This window comes from Physcomitrium patens, chromosome 21, assembly GCF_059467195.1.
Source record: "Physcomitrium patens ecotype Gransden chromosome 21, ASM5946719v1, whole genome shotgun sequence".
NCBI classification, from domain to species: Eukaryota; Viridiplantae; Streptophyta; class Bryopsida; order Funariales; family Funariaceae; genus Physcomitrium; species Physcomitrium patens.
This window is the reverse complement of record NC_143430.1, coordinates 4,026,001-4,045,104: the sequence shown is the minus strand read 5'-3', so window position 1 is coordinate 4,045,104 and position 19,104 is coordinate 4,026,001. Positions and strand designations below refer to the sequence as shown.

At 35.9% G+C, this 19,104-nt stretch overlaps 2 protein-coding genes across 3 annotated transcripts; both read left to right on the top strand.

Moving 5' to 3' along the window:
- The first annotated feature begins 2,015 nt into the window (after positions 1-2,015).
- LOC112274540 (S-adenosylmethionine carrier 1, chloroplastic/mitochondrial) lies at positions 2,016-5,597 on the top strand. Its single transcript, XM_024504186.3, has 8 exons — positions 2,016-2,752; positions 2,888-3,006; positions 3,247-3,371; positions 3,592-3,691; positions 3,853-3,930; positions 4,194-4,277; positions 4,466-4,551; positions 4,785-5,597. Exons 1-8 carry the CDS (start codon positions 2,566-2,568, stop codon positions 4,954-4,956), a joined length of 951 nt encoding a protein of 316 aa, XP_024359954.1. The 5' UTR covers positions 2,016-2,565; the 3' UTR covers positions 4,957-5,597.
- Positions 5,598-10,698: 5,101 nt separating this feature from the next.
- On the top strand, positions 10,699-12,528 carry LOC112273894 (uncharacterized). Of its 2 annotated transcripts, none has more exons than XM_024502923.2 (3): positions 10,699-10,877; positions 11,253-11,470; positions 11,593-12,528. In XM_024502923.2, exons 2-3 carry the CDS (start codon positions 11,267-11,269, stop codon positions 12,334-12,336), a joined length of 948 nt encoding a protein of 315 aa, XP_024358691.1. In that variant the 5' UTR covers positions 10,699-10,877; positions 11,253-11,266; the 3' UTR covers positions 12,337-12,528. The 2 variants fall into 2 exon arrangements, with proteins under 2 accessions (XP_024358691.1, XP_024358690.1); XM_024502922.3 differs by lacking the exon at positions 10,699-10,877 and adding an exon at positions 10,943-11,108.
- Positions 12,529-19,104: the final 6,576 nt, after the last annotated feature.

Below are 19,104 nucleotides of genomic sequence, written 5' to 3'. Positions count from 1 at the left end.
AAATAATTTGCACAGAAGAGTGTTGCAAATCCGCCTCCAACCTTGGATCATGTGCAAGTTTATATGTATGTAAGTTTTATATTCTACTATGTTTAAACCTATAGTAAGCCTACAAATTTTTTTATAAAGAAGTATGTACTTTAATATATATGTATAATTTTTGTATCTTTAACATAGTAAATAATAAAAATTACAAATTATAAATTGAATAGAAATAATTTAATATTAAAAGAGGCTTTTTTATTTTAAAAAATAATAAAATTGATGTCTTTGGTTTGTCTTTTCACTAGAGAAACCAACACATTGTGTAGCAAAGTCAATACTTTCCAAGGCTTGCGATGTTAAAATTCTCATTTCTTTAAAAAAATCTCAGAACATGCCTGGCATTATTTAATTCGCACAACCAAAGTATCAGCACTTGGTCCAAACTCTGGATCATCAGAGGATGATGAAACTAAAAAAAATAAAAACATTCATAGGATCACAGCTTCAACGAGCTCATATTTTTGTTCATCTTCTCAAAGGATATGATTATATAGTTCATAAATATTATTTTGATTTGTTTTATTTTCTTATCATCTTCCCTAGTTTGGTTTATGTTTGTGGTAGAAAAACTCACAATCAAGGGGAAGATTCCTGATTCACTGCAATAGAGGAACACGTCTTTACACAACCATGTCGAAGCAGAAGACAACGAAAGCAACAACTGACGTGTGTTTAGAGTACGCAGTGCACACAGAGCGGCTAAAGGATTTCTGTAGCACTTAAAATAAAAAACTGATAACAATGACATATCAAAGAATAAAATAATTAAATGATAAATAAAAATATATTAATTAGTTAATTAATAAAATAATAATTAAATTGGTTAATTATAAAAAACAGATTTCTTCAACACAACTTTCATTGTAAAATTTCTACGATTTCCTCCATATTCTAATATCTACAATTAAAATTTAAGAGACTCCAGCAACACAAAATAGCAGCAATTCAAAATTTGAGTTTTGAAAACTACACCCCTTCCAAAGTTAGATGATCCAAACTGCCCACTAAGTGGACTACTTGTTACTTGAATTGTTTCTAGAAATTTGTTACCTCAAATGCAAATCTTTTAATTTATGAAATTTTTATTTTAATAAAAAATCATATATATATATATATATAGTTTTTATAGTTAGATAACAATCAATAATTTCAAAATCATACTTATTTTATATGCAACAAATTTGATATCTTTAATGTTTTTATTAAAACACTCTACATTTAAATTATCTTACAATGATATTCTAACTGCACAAAGTCATATGCATTTTGGTAAGTACATAACTCTATACAATTCATCTTTTATTATTTATACTAAAATAAAAATTATTTCAAATATATCTATTTTGTAAAGAAGAATAATTGCAATCAAAGTCAAACAATTCCATAAATCATCATTTTTGTATTTTTGGTTGTTTTTAAACTTCCACAAGATGAATAAGGATGCATTTTAGAAATGTTTGAGGAGTAACACAAGAATTTAAAATACAACTTGGAAGGAGCTAGTTGGTACAGAATTTGCATAACAATAAATTGAAAGTATAAGTTGGAATCATTAGATTAAATTATCTTCTTTTTTTTCTTTTTTTTCCTTTATTCTACAATAATGTGCCATAAATGATTTATTTTTATTTTTATTTTTTATAACCCAATGCAAACAATCATACATCATTTCACAGTTCACGGGGGAATTCTCCCCACAACAGAAATTCTTCTTACAAAGTGATTTGTGCTAATTATTTACAACACAATACACCCATCTTTCCAAGTAACCATGGATATCTACATTTATTTTTTAAAAATTTGTTAATACGTTACCTCACCTCATCAACACTAGATTTTCAATACTTTAAATATTCAAATTACCTAAGGCACATCTTAAACTCCAGTGGTAGTAGCTGAACACATCAATTTAAAAACAGAACACAAAAAAGCAAAACGCAAAAAACAAAAATGTCTTCCCATGCAAGTCATGTGACTCGCTTTCTCATTAAACATCAGTTTTATACAGAAAAAGAGGCACATTTAATGTACTTGTTATCCTGTGATACCTTCGGAGCTGTCACAGCACAGTGGTGAGCTCCAGATTTCACAGCACAGTGGTGAGCTCCAGATTCCACAGCACAGTGGTGAGCTCCAGATTCCACAGCACCAGTCACGTTGCTATGAAGCCTCAGCGAATCACATTCAACGCGGGCTTACATGGCTATAGAACATGTGCCAAGATGGCGCTCTTACGCTAGTGAATGGTCAAAACGCGACAGAGTCGCACTAGTTCGATGCTTAGCATTCCACAAATAGTGCTGAACCTTCCCTCATACGATAAATGAGCTGACCCAAGAGTCGTTTGCCGCCAAAGAATCCCGGAAAACACAGTTTGCGTGAGTGAATTAGTGGCTGTTGTGAAATCCAGCAACAATTGCTCACTGCACTTAAGCGACACGACTGGTTGCGTTTTGGAGCTCAATCCCTGCAGTGGCAGTAGAGTGCAACGGGCTTGTCTAAACAGCCACAAGTGCTGCAATGGCGAACCGTAATGTGACGAAATGGAGCCCTCGGGTGGCGCAAAACGCAGGCGCTGGAGCCATGGCAGGTGGGGTCGTGAGCCTTTGCTTGCATCCTGTTGATACTTTGAAGACGCTCGTGCAAGCGCGAGCTGGTGGCAACCGCAAACTCCTTCCCATTATGTCCGCTGTTATCTCTGAAAGAGGTAAACCTTTTATAGTCCATGCCTGTACGCTTATCCAGTGTCGTCAACTTCACAGTAATTAAGTTTCTAGGATTTTTTACGTAGATCCTTCTCCTCTCCTTGGATCTTGCTCGAGTGAGGACGTCTTATTTGCAGGTTTGGGAGGTTTGTACCGAGGTCTTGGAAGCAATTTGATTGCGTCGGCTCCAATCTCAGCTATCTACACGCTCACTTATGAAACCGTCAAAGCTGGTCTCCTCCGCCACATTCCAGAGGTACGGCTTCACGGACGTTGGAATATGTGAAGTGTGTTCTGAAGCTTCCGTTGGAATATGTGAAGTGTGTTCTGAAGCTTCCGTTGGAATATGTGAAGTGTGTTCTGAAGCTTCCGATCTCGCAATGTGGTGTCATGGTTGTCCGGGGTGAGGTGTGTTAAGATTTTGATGGGATTTTTCTTGGTAAGGAGGGGACGCCGTTGATGGTTATGAACCTTCATGTCAATTGAATGCAAACAGGATATGTCCGCACTGGCGCATTGCGTTGCTGGGGGATGTGCAAGTGTGGCCACCTCCTTCGTGTACACACCGAGTGACTTTGTGAAACAGCGGATGCAAGTGCACGGGTTGTATACAAATAGCTGGTACGGTTCAATATCCGGATGTTTCAAATTTGAAAGAAATCGGGGCGATGGGCTTGGTCTCGTCGTTTACTAGCACGTAGTTTACACGAAGCGTGGTGCAGATTTTCTGCCACGTGAGGATTGCCCTCAAGCTTTTTCCAGCATCCCTCGGTCCGCATTTTGCCTGCAGTGTGACGAATCCGACTTACTGGTGTTGAGCAGTTGTTGTGGAATAACTCAGGCAAGCGCTCACTTCGATAGTGCAACAGGGAGGGTTGCCGACGCTGTACAAGGGTTGGGGAGCAGTGCTTTGTCGCAATGTACCGCAATCTGTGGTCAAGGTATGCAACTATCTCCTTGTCGAATGCAATGTTGGTTGCTTTTTTGTTGTTGAATCTAGGGGTTGCCCCTGGTGGTTTTCTTTGCATGGTAGTCGCGACTTTGGATTGGTAGTGTGTGGAGGTTCTGAAGTGTGATGGCGTGTGGTGTGGTGATCGCACAGTTCTACACATATGAGGGGCTGAAGCGCTGGATTCAACGAGACCAGCCTCGTGACACCCCTTTGAGCACACCACAAGCGGTAGGTTGCGTCGGGTGTTGATTTCGTTGTATAGTAGCTGACTTGATGGTGAATTACACGACATTGTTACTTTGTCACCTCTGGGCTGATTAGGCATAGTATGGAGTCTTGGTGGAGTGCCGGCAGGCGTGGAATGATCATGAGGCGTTTGTAGATTGGAATGAGAGAAAGAGCACGAACTGTAACTGGGTTTGTGGATGTGTAATAAAGGGCATGATGTGAGGACGTGTCTGTCTTGTTCTGATCCGCTGATTTTTGTGCAGCTGGTTGTCGGCGGTGCTGCTGGGTCGACTGCTGCTTTATTCAGTACTCCTTTCGATGTTGTCAAGACTCGGCTGCAAACGCAGGTTTTGAGCTGGTTCTGGAGTGACTAGTACTGCCCGCATTGCTTGTTTTGGAATTCGTGAGTGTTCCATGGAAGGGGATTCTGTGAGCATTTGTTCTTTGTCGAGCACATGGTAGCGTGGGTGCTGAAGCTTCAGGATGTGACGAATAGGATATGATCGACTTGACTTATCTGGTGTTGGGTGGACAGATCCCTGGGACAGCTCAGCAATACACTGGGGTTATTCACGCTTTCCAGAGCATTGTCACTACAGAGGGTGTAGCTGGATTGTACCGGTGAGTTGCATGCGATTTTGTTGCAACTCTAGGTTTTTTAGATACGAGATGGACTGAAATGGGTGCGGCCTTTATTTTTGGCGTCGACCATTCGTATGTTTTGGTTGTACATGATTGCTATGTTTCAGGAATAGGTATATTAGTCTCAGCAGTGCGCTCTGGCCATAAACTGAGGGGGGCATTGAAGTGGAAAGTGTCCTCCTTGATTTACTTAAGATTTTGCACACTTGCAGGGGACTAGTACCGCGGATATTGATATACATCACCCAGGGGGCACTTTTTTTCGCTTCATATGAGTTTATCAAGCGCGTCCTAGCAGTGAAAGTTCCGGGGCTTCCAGTGAAGACACCTCGGATGGAAGAGTACAAACGGCAGGTGGTACCCATTCCAACGAAGTGCAGGTGAAACGGAGCATACATCGTACATGCAGTAATTAATGATGTTATTATTATGCAAAGCAAGGCATGTCGAAGAGAAGCACAAGAGTTTGAGAGTGCTGGAGACAAGGAGGTTGGCAGATGAAGAGGTACCTCTGCATGAGAGTGGTATTTATTGAGTCCATGCGTCCAGAGGCAGGATTTGTGGAGGACCTTGACAGAACAAAGACAATTGCAAATGGGTCCGATCAGACTCCCTTCTAGCTAACCACATTGCAACTGCGAGTACCATTGTGACTTTCTATTGATGTGTAAAGGGAAATATCTCACACAGGATTATGAATGGATACCAGGCGGACCATGCTTTTTTGACAACGAGACTGAGGGTTTTGCTTTGAAGATAGGTGGGATGGTATGTTGGAATGTAGGTACTTAGTTAGTATGAGAAGGTAGTGTATTCTAATTAGCTTGGGTGCAATTCATTACAGATTTATTCATTAAGTATAGAACATTTTCTTTAATACTTGATAGAAGTTGACTACTTCACAGTGAGGTGGATAAAATAGGCACACCTATTTAACAAATGAAAGTAAAGGTACTTCACAGTGAGATGGATAAAATAGGCACACCTATTTAACAAATGAAAGTAAAGGTATTCATTTATGCTTATATGATCTATTAATAGACTTCTTCTGATCCATTTTCTTAATTATTTTTTTCTTAATGTGCTACATTGATGTTGATTTGTTGCTGTCTCTTATTTATCTTAAGAGCATGTGTGTGTATATGCATGTATATATATATATATGTATATATATATATTGGGAATGTATATTCTTTTAATAATTTTATTGTAATTGACTCCAAAAAATCTTGATAAGATTTTTCTGATATTTTGTGCAAATCTCATAATATTAAGTATACTGAAAATATGAATTGATAAAATTATAACATACTCTTGGAGATTCTAACTAGCAAACAATTGATGCAATATTTTCTGTTTTTAAAACAGATTTTACATATTTCTTTTTTAAAAATTAAAAAAATAAAATTCTAATATTGTACATTTTTTTGTATAAAACATGTTATTGCATACTTTACATTCAACATTGCATCTATTCCAAAACTTTATTATAACTCAAGTCTTGACTTTTAATTTTAATTATATTTATCTAAATTCAAATTACAATTTAGTGAAAAATCCAATTACAAACTCTGCTTACATCCTTCCTAGAATACAACAACAACAACCAACTTTGTTGAAACTATCAATACAAGCAAATATACAATAACATCCACAATGACAAATTAATTAGTAGTTAAAACTTTAGATAGTTTCTCCATTTGTGGAGATGAATGCACAAGAAGGACAAAAAGAAGAAATAGATGCAAGTTTGGCATGAGAAAGTACCAATTGTTTTGCAACTTTTGCATTTAACACACAAAAGTGTGTTGGAGCAATCTAAGGCAATGTGATCAACTTTGCCTTAGATAAATAAGAGAAAATTTTGGCAATCTAATGGCAATTTGTTTTACAAATTAGCTTTGTTTCCTCATCACCAAGACTTGGCTTTGACCTTGCTTTTGTAGTGTTAATTCTTTTGTTGATTCTCATGTAAAGACGTTTTTCTTTAATAACAACAGACTTGTAAATCCGCAGCAGAGACTACCAAAAAGTAAAATAAGAGCAGACTGATTTTGCTTAGTCGTATTGTAAGTTCCACAACTACAATTGCAAGACTACCAATTGAGTGGATTGTTAAAGGGAATCGGTTTGTTGGTGGATGAAAGATTGATAGCATTTGCATAATTTGTAGAATAAGTGCTGTTGAAATTTGAATTAGGCAACTAAGTGCTGACAACAATCTACTCCTTGGCCTAATCTTTATACTTTTATATAAAATCCAGTGACTTCTCTCAATGAAGTGTATTAATAAAAATCAATTGCCACTCATTTTTTTGGACTTAGGTAACTCAAATACTGTATACAATCCACGTATTATATTGGATATATTGCTCAACCATAGTCACTTCTTTCCTTTTTCAAAGCTTCTCATTGAAAAACTTTTATTATTGAAGAGTTTAATTGGATTGAAATTGAGTTTTTGGTGCTAGATGTTCTTTAAAATCAGAGCTCTTATCTTCAATGTGGCAATAGCCCATTCAACCTTATCTTCAATAATCTTGTGTTCTAATTCATAATTTCTATGTTGTTGCTAAGTTGCTCAATATTCTTTTTTTTGGCATGTTTGGCAATAGAATCGTTATAGTTGATAGATTTCTTTTGAAAGCCAAGTTGAAAGATTCAAGTTTGAAGTTTGCTGAGATTGGTCTTCAAGTTCGAGTTGTTCTTTGAGTTCATAAAGAATAGTAAAACAACTAAATTGTGCATTCTGTTGTAGCAAAGATGTAAGTAAAGGTTCAATATTTCTTTTTGTTTTGGTTAGATTTTAATCTTGAATAAATTAAATACAATCTTAAGAAACATGTTTTATTTTATAAAAATACATAATTGCAACATTAACAATAACTATTCTTACTAGCAATACAAAAGTTACAAAATATAAAACTTACAAGAAGGTAAGTAAAAATGACTTATCTTCTAAAAAATTTTAATAAAAAGATTATAAATTTAAAAATAGATAAATAATTATATAAAAAAATTTAAAAAATGAAAAATAAAATAAAAAAATTCTTTAACTAGTCCATATTAAAAATTACTTCAACTAATTTACTTGATTTACATATAAAAGACATTATAGGAGCTATTAAAAATTCTATTAACATGTATAAGTTGATAGAATAGAATTATATAATGACTAATTAAGAGTTTTAAAAAATTTAATTAATAGATTTTTTCATCTTTTTCAAAATACTAAAACATAACATAAATAAAATTTTCATTTTCTTTGTAAAAAAATATTTATATATAAAAAATATTAAATAGTAATAGTGATTTTTATTTACATCAAAAATACATGCATCTCTTACTTCAAACTCTTCTTTTTAGTGTGTATATGTGTGTATATATAGGGTATTGCTATTGCCACCACAAATTCCATCGATGGTTGGAATTTACATCAAAAATACAAATAAATATACATATATATATATATATATATAGTAGAATGTATTTACAAAATGCAGGAGATTAAGCTTGAGGGGACATGTGGTGCTGTTTTGTGCAAAACTGATAAGACAGAGTATTGCTGTGGTGATTCAGGTCTGCACTAGATTGATTCCTTGTTATTGCCCATTGTGGGCATCGAAACTGGCTGTCCCTCTTTGTCTGTCTTTCTGTCTATCATGCGGCTTATTGTTGCACTTACTGAAAGTTATAGAACTAGGGCGCTCACTTCATTCGGAGTACAAATGCATGTTCCTGCCCACACCGAAGTGCATAGGAAGTCTGTCCACCAAGTCGGTAGTAACCATCCTAGAAATCTAAGACCCTGACTTGATTTATGCAAACTTCAGAGGACACTAAAGCGGTCACACTACCGAGCTTTCATCTCATGCACGAGATCGATAACCTGAACCTCTGAATTGGAAACTGTGCTAGAGAATGTGCCAGTGATTTCTTCGATCTATGTAACGAAGGTGCAATACTCTGTGTGATTTATTACGGATGCGATCCGTGTTATGACCTGCTCATGCACGAACAAGTTGAGATGTCACACACTTCGAAGTGAGGACAGTGTGTTGTGTGAACTAGCATTGGAGGTGACTCTTTGGTTTGGAGGTGACCACACGAGTGAGCCAGCAGGGAATGCCCAAGAGCTGTTTGAGAGGACCGTAGAACCTGTGCTGGAAGACAAGATTGACGATGCTTCAAATCCACGAGAGCTTTAAAAATTGACTGACGACCTGAGCTCGTTTGCGATCCCCAGACGTGAGAATTCGGGGCTATGAACACACTGTCTGAGGCACGCATTGTTGAAGGCGCGTGAGGTTTCCTGAAGCAAACCTTGGCATTTTTTTATTGCTCGTGCTGCAGTTCAGGATCAGTACCCCGCTGCAGAATCTTATCGACAACTACCCGCATCCGCCATGCAAAATGACATTCATTTGGTTTTTCGATTTCATTTTCTGGACAAGAGTTTCGCTAAGCGCATCACTCTCACTCGTGGGATAACAAATCTCGTCGTCTTGCAGTTATTATAGCTCCAACATCTTCGCAAACCGTGACGATTAGGGTCAACGAAGTTCACTTGTTTGTATGGAATAACCTATTTCAGAACATGTCGGTGGATACCATGTAGGTGAACCCCAACACTTGTACAATAAACTGGACATCAATACTCGCTTAATACTTCGTAAGATGGACTCCACGAAGCCAATTGTGGGGGTCCAGAGACTTGACTCCGCTCGTGTCTGCTGTGGCATACCTCCCCCCCTCTAGTTCAGTTCGCATGATCCCGTTCCTTAAATGAGTTTCGGACGAAATAAAAGTGAGTCGTGATGGGTTAAAAAGAGATCTGTTGGATTTTCGACACATTATCTAACGAAGTTATTAGTGGACATGAAACACGGGTTCTTATCGAGAGTGCGGAGTGAGACCTATGTCCGGGATTCGTTTTTTAATGCCATCTTTGCAACAGACTTATCTGAGGGACGCAGAAGAGGCGTTGGGAAGAAGCTATCCATCAGTCCGAGGACCGAAACCCCGCTATGCTGTATGTTTACCTGCAATTTTAGAGTTGCCAACTCCAGTGATATTTTGAACCTGAAGCGATATGGTGACAACTCTTTGTTGAGCAAACCATCAAATGTTTCTCAGGTGCGTAGACTAACAGCACGGTAACTTTCCTGCAGGTATTCTGTAGAACAAACATAACATATATGAATCCTATCTGGTCTACCGTACCAACTGATTCTGTGGTCTGCAGGGTGACCTTTCCAGAAACTGCACCAAATTGAAATGGTAGCCTTACAGTGCACGATGCAGAGATGGGCGCAAAGGATGGCATCGGCATAAGGACATACTGAGGATAAGCCTTTAGACTACAACAAGCCCATGCTCTGCCAGATAGTCTTTTTTCAATTATTCCTCTGGCTGATTTCCTCCTCCTGAGGCTTTGAAAATTTGAAAATAATGGCGTGCAATCTCCTGGGAACTATCTTGTGATGCACTTGCTCTAATACCTTAGACCCCTACGGCAGTCTTTTCTCTTTGAATTTTACCTGTGATTTAATGGTGACGTGTAAGACATTGTCAAGTGCAGCCCCTTTGTTGGAGTTCAGTATTAAATGGTGTTTGCCGTAGTCTGTCCAGCTGGTCATTCAGCTGTAAGAGGCGGGAAGCATGTGGAGTTTGCAGGACTATATTTCCTTGTTTACTATTGGTCTCACGTGAGTGTATATGATTATGCTGTGCACCACGTAGAGTACCGAAGACTTCGACACTTGCCATTTGGGTTATTCCTTTTGTGCAAAACAGAAAAGAAAGAAAAGGAAAAAAAAGGAAAAAGAGGTATTCATTCAGTGTCTTCAGGGTTAATAACCTGCTTTCAGGACAAGTATCAGATGATATAGTGAATAACCCCATCAAAACCCCACCCAGATACTACTAATTACTTGGGGAAAATGTACAGAGCAGTGACAGAGCATGGCGCTTGGTAACCTCGAATGTCGTGGTTTCTCATTAGTGCGCCATCTAGTACACATGTGTGAGAGCAATGGCATGATCTGCTTGTTCAGGTGTCACCAGATTTTGCAGTCAGATCGGTGAACTCACCTACTTACGCAATTTTTCTACACCCTTCGGCACATACTCAGCTCGAAATACTGCGATAACTTGAAGACAATTATACATCCTTGGACGGCAAGTCAGTTCGCCAGCGAGCTGACATGACAAAATACTTATCCGCCGTTACCCTGCTTCATGAAGCTGTCAACTGTTGACTGTGAGAGTCGATCAACACTTTCACTCGATCGCCTCATGCTGCGGTGAGTCGTCACCGTCCTGAGAGTACTTTTAGAAGGCTACATTTAGAGCCTTCAGCGTCTGGTCTCGACAACCAACGATCACCAGTCTGGGTCATCGTTGTCTTGTTGAGTAGCTCTTTCTGCTGTAGTCGTGATCATCGAGGTGTTCATTGCGGAAAAGGAACAGTACAAGCTTCTGTAGAGCTTGTAGGCTTTGGTCTGTGTGGATGGTTCGTCGTGCTTTGTGTGCAGGTATGGTGACTGAGAATGCACTGCAATGATAAGTGACTTATGTTTCGAAGTTTATTCTTATCCTCACTGTATCACAAGTTCGCATGGCTTGTTCTGGTCCTTGTTGGTTCCAACTGACAGTATGTAGCGTCTTTCACATCCCAGGGCTTCTAAAGAATATGGCGATGGAAATGCGAGCCCAAGGAACCCGAGGTGGTTCCGTCTGGGCGCTGGCCTGTGTCTTGATGGCTTCACTCGCACACTCGGCAATGGCCCAGTGCAGCCCTGCTGAGAGTGATGCATTGCTCAAATTCAAGTCCTTTTTTTCTGACCCTCGAAACGATTTCGCGTCATGGACTGGTGGTAATTGCTGCAGCTGGAAGGTAAGTACTTCAATATTCCCCTTCGGAGAGGCTCACTTGCCTGGGGTTCAGGGTTTTCGTTGTCTCCCTCGCTCTCCGTCTATGATATTGTTACCAACTGACTCCGTTCCATGTCATTACAGGGGGTTCAGTGTAGCGGGTCAGGAGTTACCGGCATTAACTTGGACTTCGGCGCACCCAGCCGCGGGGGCCCTGGAGCGCCGAGCCTCCTCATCTGGAGTGACCCGGAGGCAAGCTTCAAGGCAGGAGAAGCTCTGTCCCATTTGTATCAGCTCCAGGTCCTGCACACCAACTGGATCATATGGAACGCGCCTCTTCCTGTCAGGAAATTCGCCAACCTCCCTCTGCGCGAGATTGTGGTCCGCAACGGATTCCTAGGTAACGCGAACGCCGCCGGAGGTGCTCTGGGCAACGACATCGGCCTGTTCGCCAACTCTCTGGAAGTCCTCATCCTCCAGAACACCAAATATAACATCGGTCTACCTTCGGATCTCTGCAAGCTCAAAAAGCTACGCGTCCTGGAGGTTTCGGAGAGCCACCTGCCCAACGTGGGGCCGGCGTGTCTGGGGTCAGCGCTCAACAACACGCTACAGGAGGTGCGAGTCCACTCCAACTACAAGATTACTACGGGCCTGCCCGTGTGGCCCACCCTGTTGCCCTACCTCAAGGTGCTGGACTTCTCCAACAACGCCCACTCTGGCAACATCCCCGTGCAGTATGGGAAGCTCGCTAACGTGGAGCTTCACTTGGGTGGCAATCACCTCACAGGAAAGCTTCCTTCGGGATTGAGTGCCTTGCCGGAGTCTGCATTCCGCCCCGGCAACGAGAAACTCTGCGGTGCGCCGCTCTCGACATGCCCCGCCTGATTAGATCAGAGCAACTAGACCAGATCATCACCAGCTGACCCCGCTAGATGGACTCTCGCATTCATCGCTGTTACTATACGTTTGGGTTTGAGGATCTGGCATGTTTTGTTTTGCACCCAGCTCTAGCTTTGTAAAGGAATTTTTATGATGAAATGGACACTGGGCTCATATCATGAAAGTATCTTCACGATGCACCTGCTTCGTCTCGTTCCTGTCCCACCATTGTTTTTCGAAGGTCAAACACCTAGCTCGCCTGCTCACCTTTGCGGCGTTCAGGTCTGCTGTGACAATGCCTGCAACTGTGCCGCAGATGATGATCTGACACATGAGCTCTCTCACATTGCAACTGAAACTTGTAAAACGTTTTTATAAATTGTTTTTCATGAATGTGGAATATGTTGAGCTGCTTGAAAGTGGGTTGCATTTGATGTATTGTCAGCGTGTAAGTGCAGCGCATCACCATTTTGTGTAACACAGGTGTTTTCTTATCAGATGTTACTGAGTATTCTCTTCTCAGCTAATATTCAAGCTCATGAACATAGTATGTTTGTGTCAAACTTAAAAATATGGTTGTATAATATCGGTCATTTTCAGCCCGGATCCTGAATTTATTATGCAGTATGGAAGAGAGGAACGCATCTCGATGTCTACCAAACCGCGCCGCAAGTGATGTCCAGGGTTTTAGGGTGTGGCTGATGGCAATGGTTGCGTTTAACTGGTATTGTACTAATATATTCACTGCAATATAAATTCATTGTGATTGTTTTATTTTTTGAACTTGGATTTAGCAAAACAGATTTTTCTGTTTGGAGGTTTGTGTAATCAACAATATTTCTAGTGCTGAATGTGTGTGGCTTGGACTATGTACACATTCTTCCGGTTGTGTCTTCAGATATTAATTTGACAGAATTTTCAATGATCTGTGATTATAAGCACACATTGTAGAGGCGTTTTGGTTTTACCGAAAAGACGGAAGGCTCATTTGCGCATCTTTGTTTTGGGTAATCCTGTATGCACTTCTGTGTACAGGACGGGTATTCAAAATGTTGAATTAGCATTTCTTAATTGAACTGACAAAGGTTTGGTGTATGCTTAGATGGAATACTTAACGACTCATATAATAACTGTGTTATATGAGTACAAAACCACCTTCACATCGATTTAGTCAATAAAGTGTTCAGCTAGCTGAAAGTATTCATGACATTTCAATATCAAGCAAAAACCCAGGTAAACAATACATCTATCTAAAATTTGGATTTGATGAAATATTGATTTTTTTTTTAATATGTTATTACCATATAGAAGCATGTCTAGTATGTGTATGTCTATGAGGTGCTAATTTACACAGAAAAGCTATTTAGGATTAGCAAATAGTTGAACTCAATTAATCACTTAAATTTCTAGTAATCACCTTTGAAGGCTTTTTAGACAAATATCTAAAAATATTCTTATAAGTGGCAATCAACACTGGTTAGGATTTGAAGGAATGACAAGAAAACTCCAATCTACTAGTACCAAGATTTTTTATCACCCTTAATTTTTAAAAAGATAAAAAAAAAAATAGAAGCAAAAAAATAATAATAAAAGAAGAAAAAGAAAAGAAAAGAAAAGAGTCATGTTAATTATATTAAATTACTAATTATATGCAAATTTGGTTTAGAAACATCACACCAAATTAAATATGCTTTTATTATAATAATCAATTAAAATGCAAAAATACAAATATAAAGCCATAGATTTTTTTGGCAAAAGAACAAAACTTCTAATAAGATACAAACAACAATAGAATCATAATAGATCAAGATATTTTTTGTCAAGAATAAAGTAAATGTTAAGAAAAGTAAACAACTTAAATCAAGAGAAAGAAACAAATCAAGTTCCAAATTGGTGAATTAAAATGAAATTGATGGCAATCTATCTATCATCTATCAATCTATCAAAAATTAAATTAATGGCAATCTATCTATCAATTCACTATGAAAGAAGTTAAAAATTTTGAAAACAAGATTTTTTTTTATTTATTTATTTATTTTTATCATTTCCAAGGTAACATCTTACAAGAGATAATTAGATTATAGCTCTTTGAAAAGAGAGATTATTATCTTTGTGTAAATTACAAGATAATTAAAAAAAATATGTATATATATATATATATATATATATAGATATACTTATTCTTTTCTTGTTGAGATGCATCATTAAAATTAATTGCATAAGAAAATTTATTATTATGTCATTTATATTTGAAATTTAAATTGATTTTTTTTTACAGTACACTCATTGATTAGGACTTGAAATATATAGAAGTGTATCAAATATCATTTAAAATAAATTATAAAAATAAAAGTTTTATCTTTAGAAAATTGACTTTAAAAATAAGTGTATTGGTTGAGTTTTTAAGAAATTGAGAAAATTGATGTTGAATTAAATTTAGAAAATTAGGCACTTTGAATAACCTCAAAAGATAACAAGTTATGTTTTATAATTTTAAAAAATAAGCAAAATACTCTCTTTGTATGTTCTTATATCTTTGTTTATTTACCCCCCCCTTCTACTTCTCTCAATTTATTTCTCATCTATCTTATTTGGTTTTACTACTTGGTTAGAAATTGAGAATACAAATTACAATGTAGAGCACAGAAGTGATAGAGAAGAATAGAACAACCAAAATTAATGATACTAGTAGATGTTCTTCAAGATGGTAGATAGATTGCCATCAATTTAATTTTCTTATCTAGTTAAGAAGTTCTCACATCAATTAAAAATGGCAATAAATTTTAGAATCAACTTTTATATATCATAGTAATTAACATACATCTATAAAAAAGATGTTTAAGTTTTAAACTACTTTTTAAAAAAATATTAAAATAACTATACTATTAATTTATGTATATAAAATATATATTTATATACAAACTATAATAATATTAATTTTTTATTTAAAAATATGATTTTTGAAAACAAAAAACTCAACCAATACACCTATTTTTTTACAAATTGCACATTATCAATAAAAACTTGTAAACTTGTTGAATTTTTAAAATAAAACCTACATAATATAAAAAATTAAGTTTTTCTTGTGAAAGAAAGAAGAAAAATAAATAAATAAATAAATAAATCATGAAAAGATGAACGAACAAAAGGTGAACCAAAATCTCATATTTATGTCATGAACTAGAGAATCAACCAACATGTATAAAAGATTTCTCCAAAAGAAAAAAACATCTAAAGCAACACAAACTATCTCCATATTCGAAACAAAAACGACACAAGGTAGTGGTAGTGTAGAAATGGGCAAACAAGGCAATGGTAGCGAAAGGTGTGTTTTGGTCTCGCAGAGAGCAGGTCAGGTTGTGTTTAGCCAGAACCTCTTTCAAGTCTTGTTTTCCAATCTTCACACCCAAGCAATGCATGCATGGTGATGACCAGTGCCTGGCAGTGCCTTCCTCCTCTCGAATTCTGTGTCGACGGTGATGTTAATTCCTGTCTCTCTCTCTCTTTGAATAAATAGTCTTCTCTGCTCATATGTAAATCGTCTCACCCACATCGGCACCGTAGCCCACTTTCAGCACTATGTAGTCGTGATTGAGGATAGACAGCAGCGGTTCCGCATGCCCACTAGTGGTGAAGTTAGATGTATGCACTGTTTCGGTCCTGTGTAGTTTGTGGGATCTGTCTATAATTGATATTGCTGATTGCCAAAGAGAATCAGTTACATTAAATGACAGTTGACAGCTCGATCTGGCACAGAGTTGCTGTGCTTCAACCTCTCTCTGCATACTCTTGCCTCCTTATTTGTTCGCACTGCCCCTTGCTTACCGCAAATCTACTTTGTCTTGTTCTATCAGTCGGTAGCAACTGAGAACATGGACTGCGTCGCAGGGCACACAAGTCACTGAGATGAACAGAACGTAGAACCTGATTATCAGTAATGGGTATTTCTAAAAATGGTGGGCTGATTGCAAAGCTCCTCAGATTTGTCTGTCTTCAATGTGTCCGCTGATCAGTTCTCTGGAACTATCGCTGTTTAATTATTCTACAACTAGTGGAAACATCAACCCATACTACTTCTAAACTCTTTAAAATCAGATTTCAACTCAACACACAATGTACAAAGATATAATAAGTCTAGGAATGAAGTATTTTACATTAGATTGTCAATTTAATAACTGTTTTGTTCTATTCATGACAAAACAAGGATTACTTGATGTATTTGACTTTTACTAACTTTAAATTAAAATGTGTTGGAAATATAGATCTTTACTTTGCAGTCAAGTACTTTATCTTTTGAAACTCTTTATAAGAAATTCTCATCAAAAACTGTTAATTTGATCTCCTTGCATCAACTTTCTTAACTAAATTGTGTTGCTTCTATAACTACTACCTTCTCATATTTTCTCCTCTCTATTTCTTCTATTCATTTTTAATTTTTTATTAATTTTCTAAAAAAAGTATAATATTTTAAGACTTTTGTTCTAAAACCTATCCAATTATCAATACCTTATCCCATTGGATATCAACTTCAATACAATTATTTTAGTCAATTTAACTAGCTACATTAATCTGATTTGATTAGATCAATTTAACTTGTTAAGTTAATTCAATCAAAGTGAATAATTTGAATAGAGATAGAGATTATGTATCTCTATAAGAATCTTATATTCTTTTTTTAGATTAAATTTATCTAAAAAGTAATCTTCATCTAATATTTAATCTTTGGAATAATATTTCAATCCAATTATAAGTCTAAATAAGATTATATATATATATATATATGGCTTAAGGCCTTGCTATTTTATTATCCTATAATGCAATGAAACAATAGTCTTTATTTAAGTTTGATCCAAATTTCTCCTAAAGACATAAAAGATCTACAACATCAATATATTTTTTAACATAAATTGACTTTGCATGTTATATATACTTCATAGTATGTCATGTTTAAATAAAAAACATCTCCATCTATACATTCATTTTTGTCTAATAAAATTTAAAACATATAAATAGTTTTATTTAGATTATTATATAAATAAAATCCAGCCAGATATTTTATTTGTAATTTTTGAGGGCAGTATCACAGAGTCAAAGTCTACTGTGGAGGAATTTGTATTATAATAAACTTCTATATGTGTCTTTCAAAGACATGCATATCTAAAGTTGTTATTAAATTGAGAAGGTTAAATCTTTTACTTTGTATGCATTAGTTAGAAGTTTTCCAAGGTAACTTAATTTTAGAATTTGATTATTTTTTTATCTATAAAAAAATAAATAGGTATTAAATCAATTAATTAAATAAGAATATTAAATTTTAAGCTATAATTAAATTGTTTATTGTTAAAAACACAATTTTAGATGGACATATTTGAAAAGTAATATTTTTAGAGAAATACTAAATTAATCTGCATAAATCTTAAAGTGACCCACTATGTGACTTTACAGTTTAAAATTGCCCCAAGACCCTTTTTAGGCAGCCTCTCTCCTTTTGCAATAGAGGATTTTCTAGCCTAAGTGATATTTTGGATTGTTAATTCAAGCAAAAAAACTCTAAACAACTTCATGCTATTGGAGCGCCAATACTCAAATACATGAAATTGAAACCTCATTAAAATAGCACAATTTTGCGGCAGCCAAAATAGCCTTCGGGTATTTAAGCATCCAAGTGTTCATAGTGCCTTGACGGTGGGTCAATTTTATATTCGCTTTTTATTTTAATGTATAATTGAAAAAATACTAAGAAGACCACAAAAAATATATATTTAAAAGATAAAAAATAATCTAATATTTATTTTTAGTATTTAAAATTAGAGGATATTAAACCAATATTAGAATACAAAAAGAATTATAATAAAGATTAAAGATAACCTCAATCTTATTTTAATATTTATTAGCTAATAAAAAGGTTATGAAAAAAACTTTCTAATCACCATAAGACTTCTGAGATAAGTTTTCTAATGGTAAAATATTTTTATGATATCATTTCAAAAGTTAAAACTTCTTAAAGTTTCTATAATGACGTGGGACATCTAAGAATACTTACAGATGCAATCCACAATTAGGTATTGTGATTGATGTTTTTTGACAAAGACATTTAGATTACAAAATCTCCATTATATATATATATATATATATATGTCATCTTTTGGAAGAAAAAAAATGGATGAATAGGAAAATGTCTACATTCATAATATGTCCATGCTCAAAGAAATATTTCAAAAAATATTAAAAATAAAAAAATATAGTTTTCAATTTGCAACTGAGTAGTTTATTTGTATTCATGAGATTGAAAAGTACAATATAAAAAAATACATTAATTCTATTTATCTTAAAAATTCTAACTTCGATTTTATTTTTCTTTTTTGTTCAAAATAATCACATAATAGAGTCTGGCTTTGTATTCTTAATCATAATATCATTTTCAAAACGTATTTTGGATTGATTTGCAAAGACATAATTGAACGCTGTAATGAAACACACAATTGGATAATTTTCCAGTTGAGAGACTATTTAATTCTCAACTTGAGAGTTATTTAGCAACTTAGAGTGGCAAGTTTTTGAAAAGAATTCATGAAATCGTAGTGATCATATTTCGATTCAAAGCCTTGGTTCACCGCGACAAATTGAATATGTCAGGTGTAGAAATAATGATTTATTCTCATACACGATGCTCATCACACCCTTTTGTTGTTTACAGAAGTCGAAGTGGTGACAAAGAATCTTTAATTACATTGTTAGAACTAAAACTATCATGGGGATTGAACTTCATTGAAA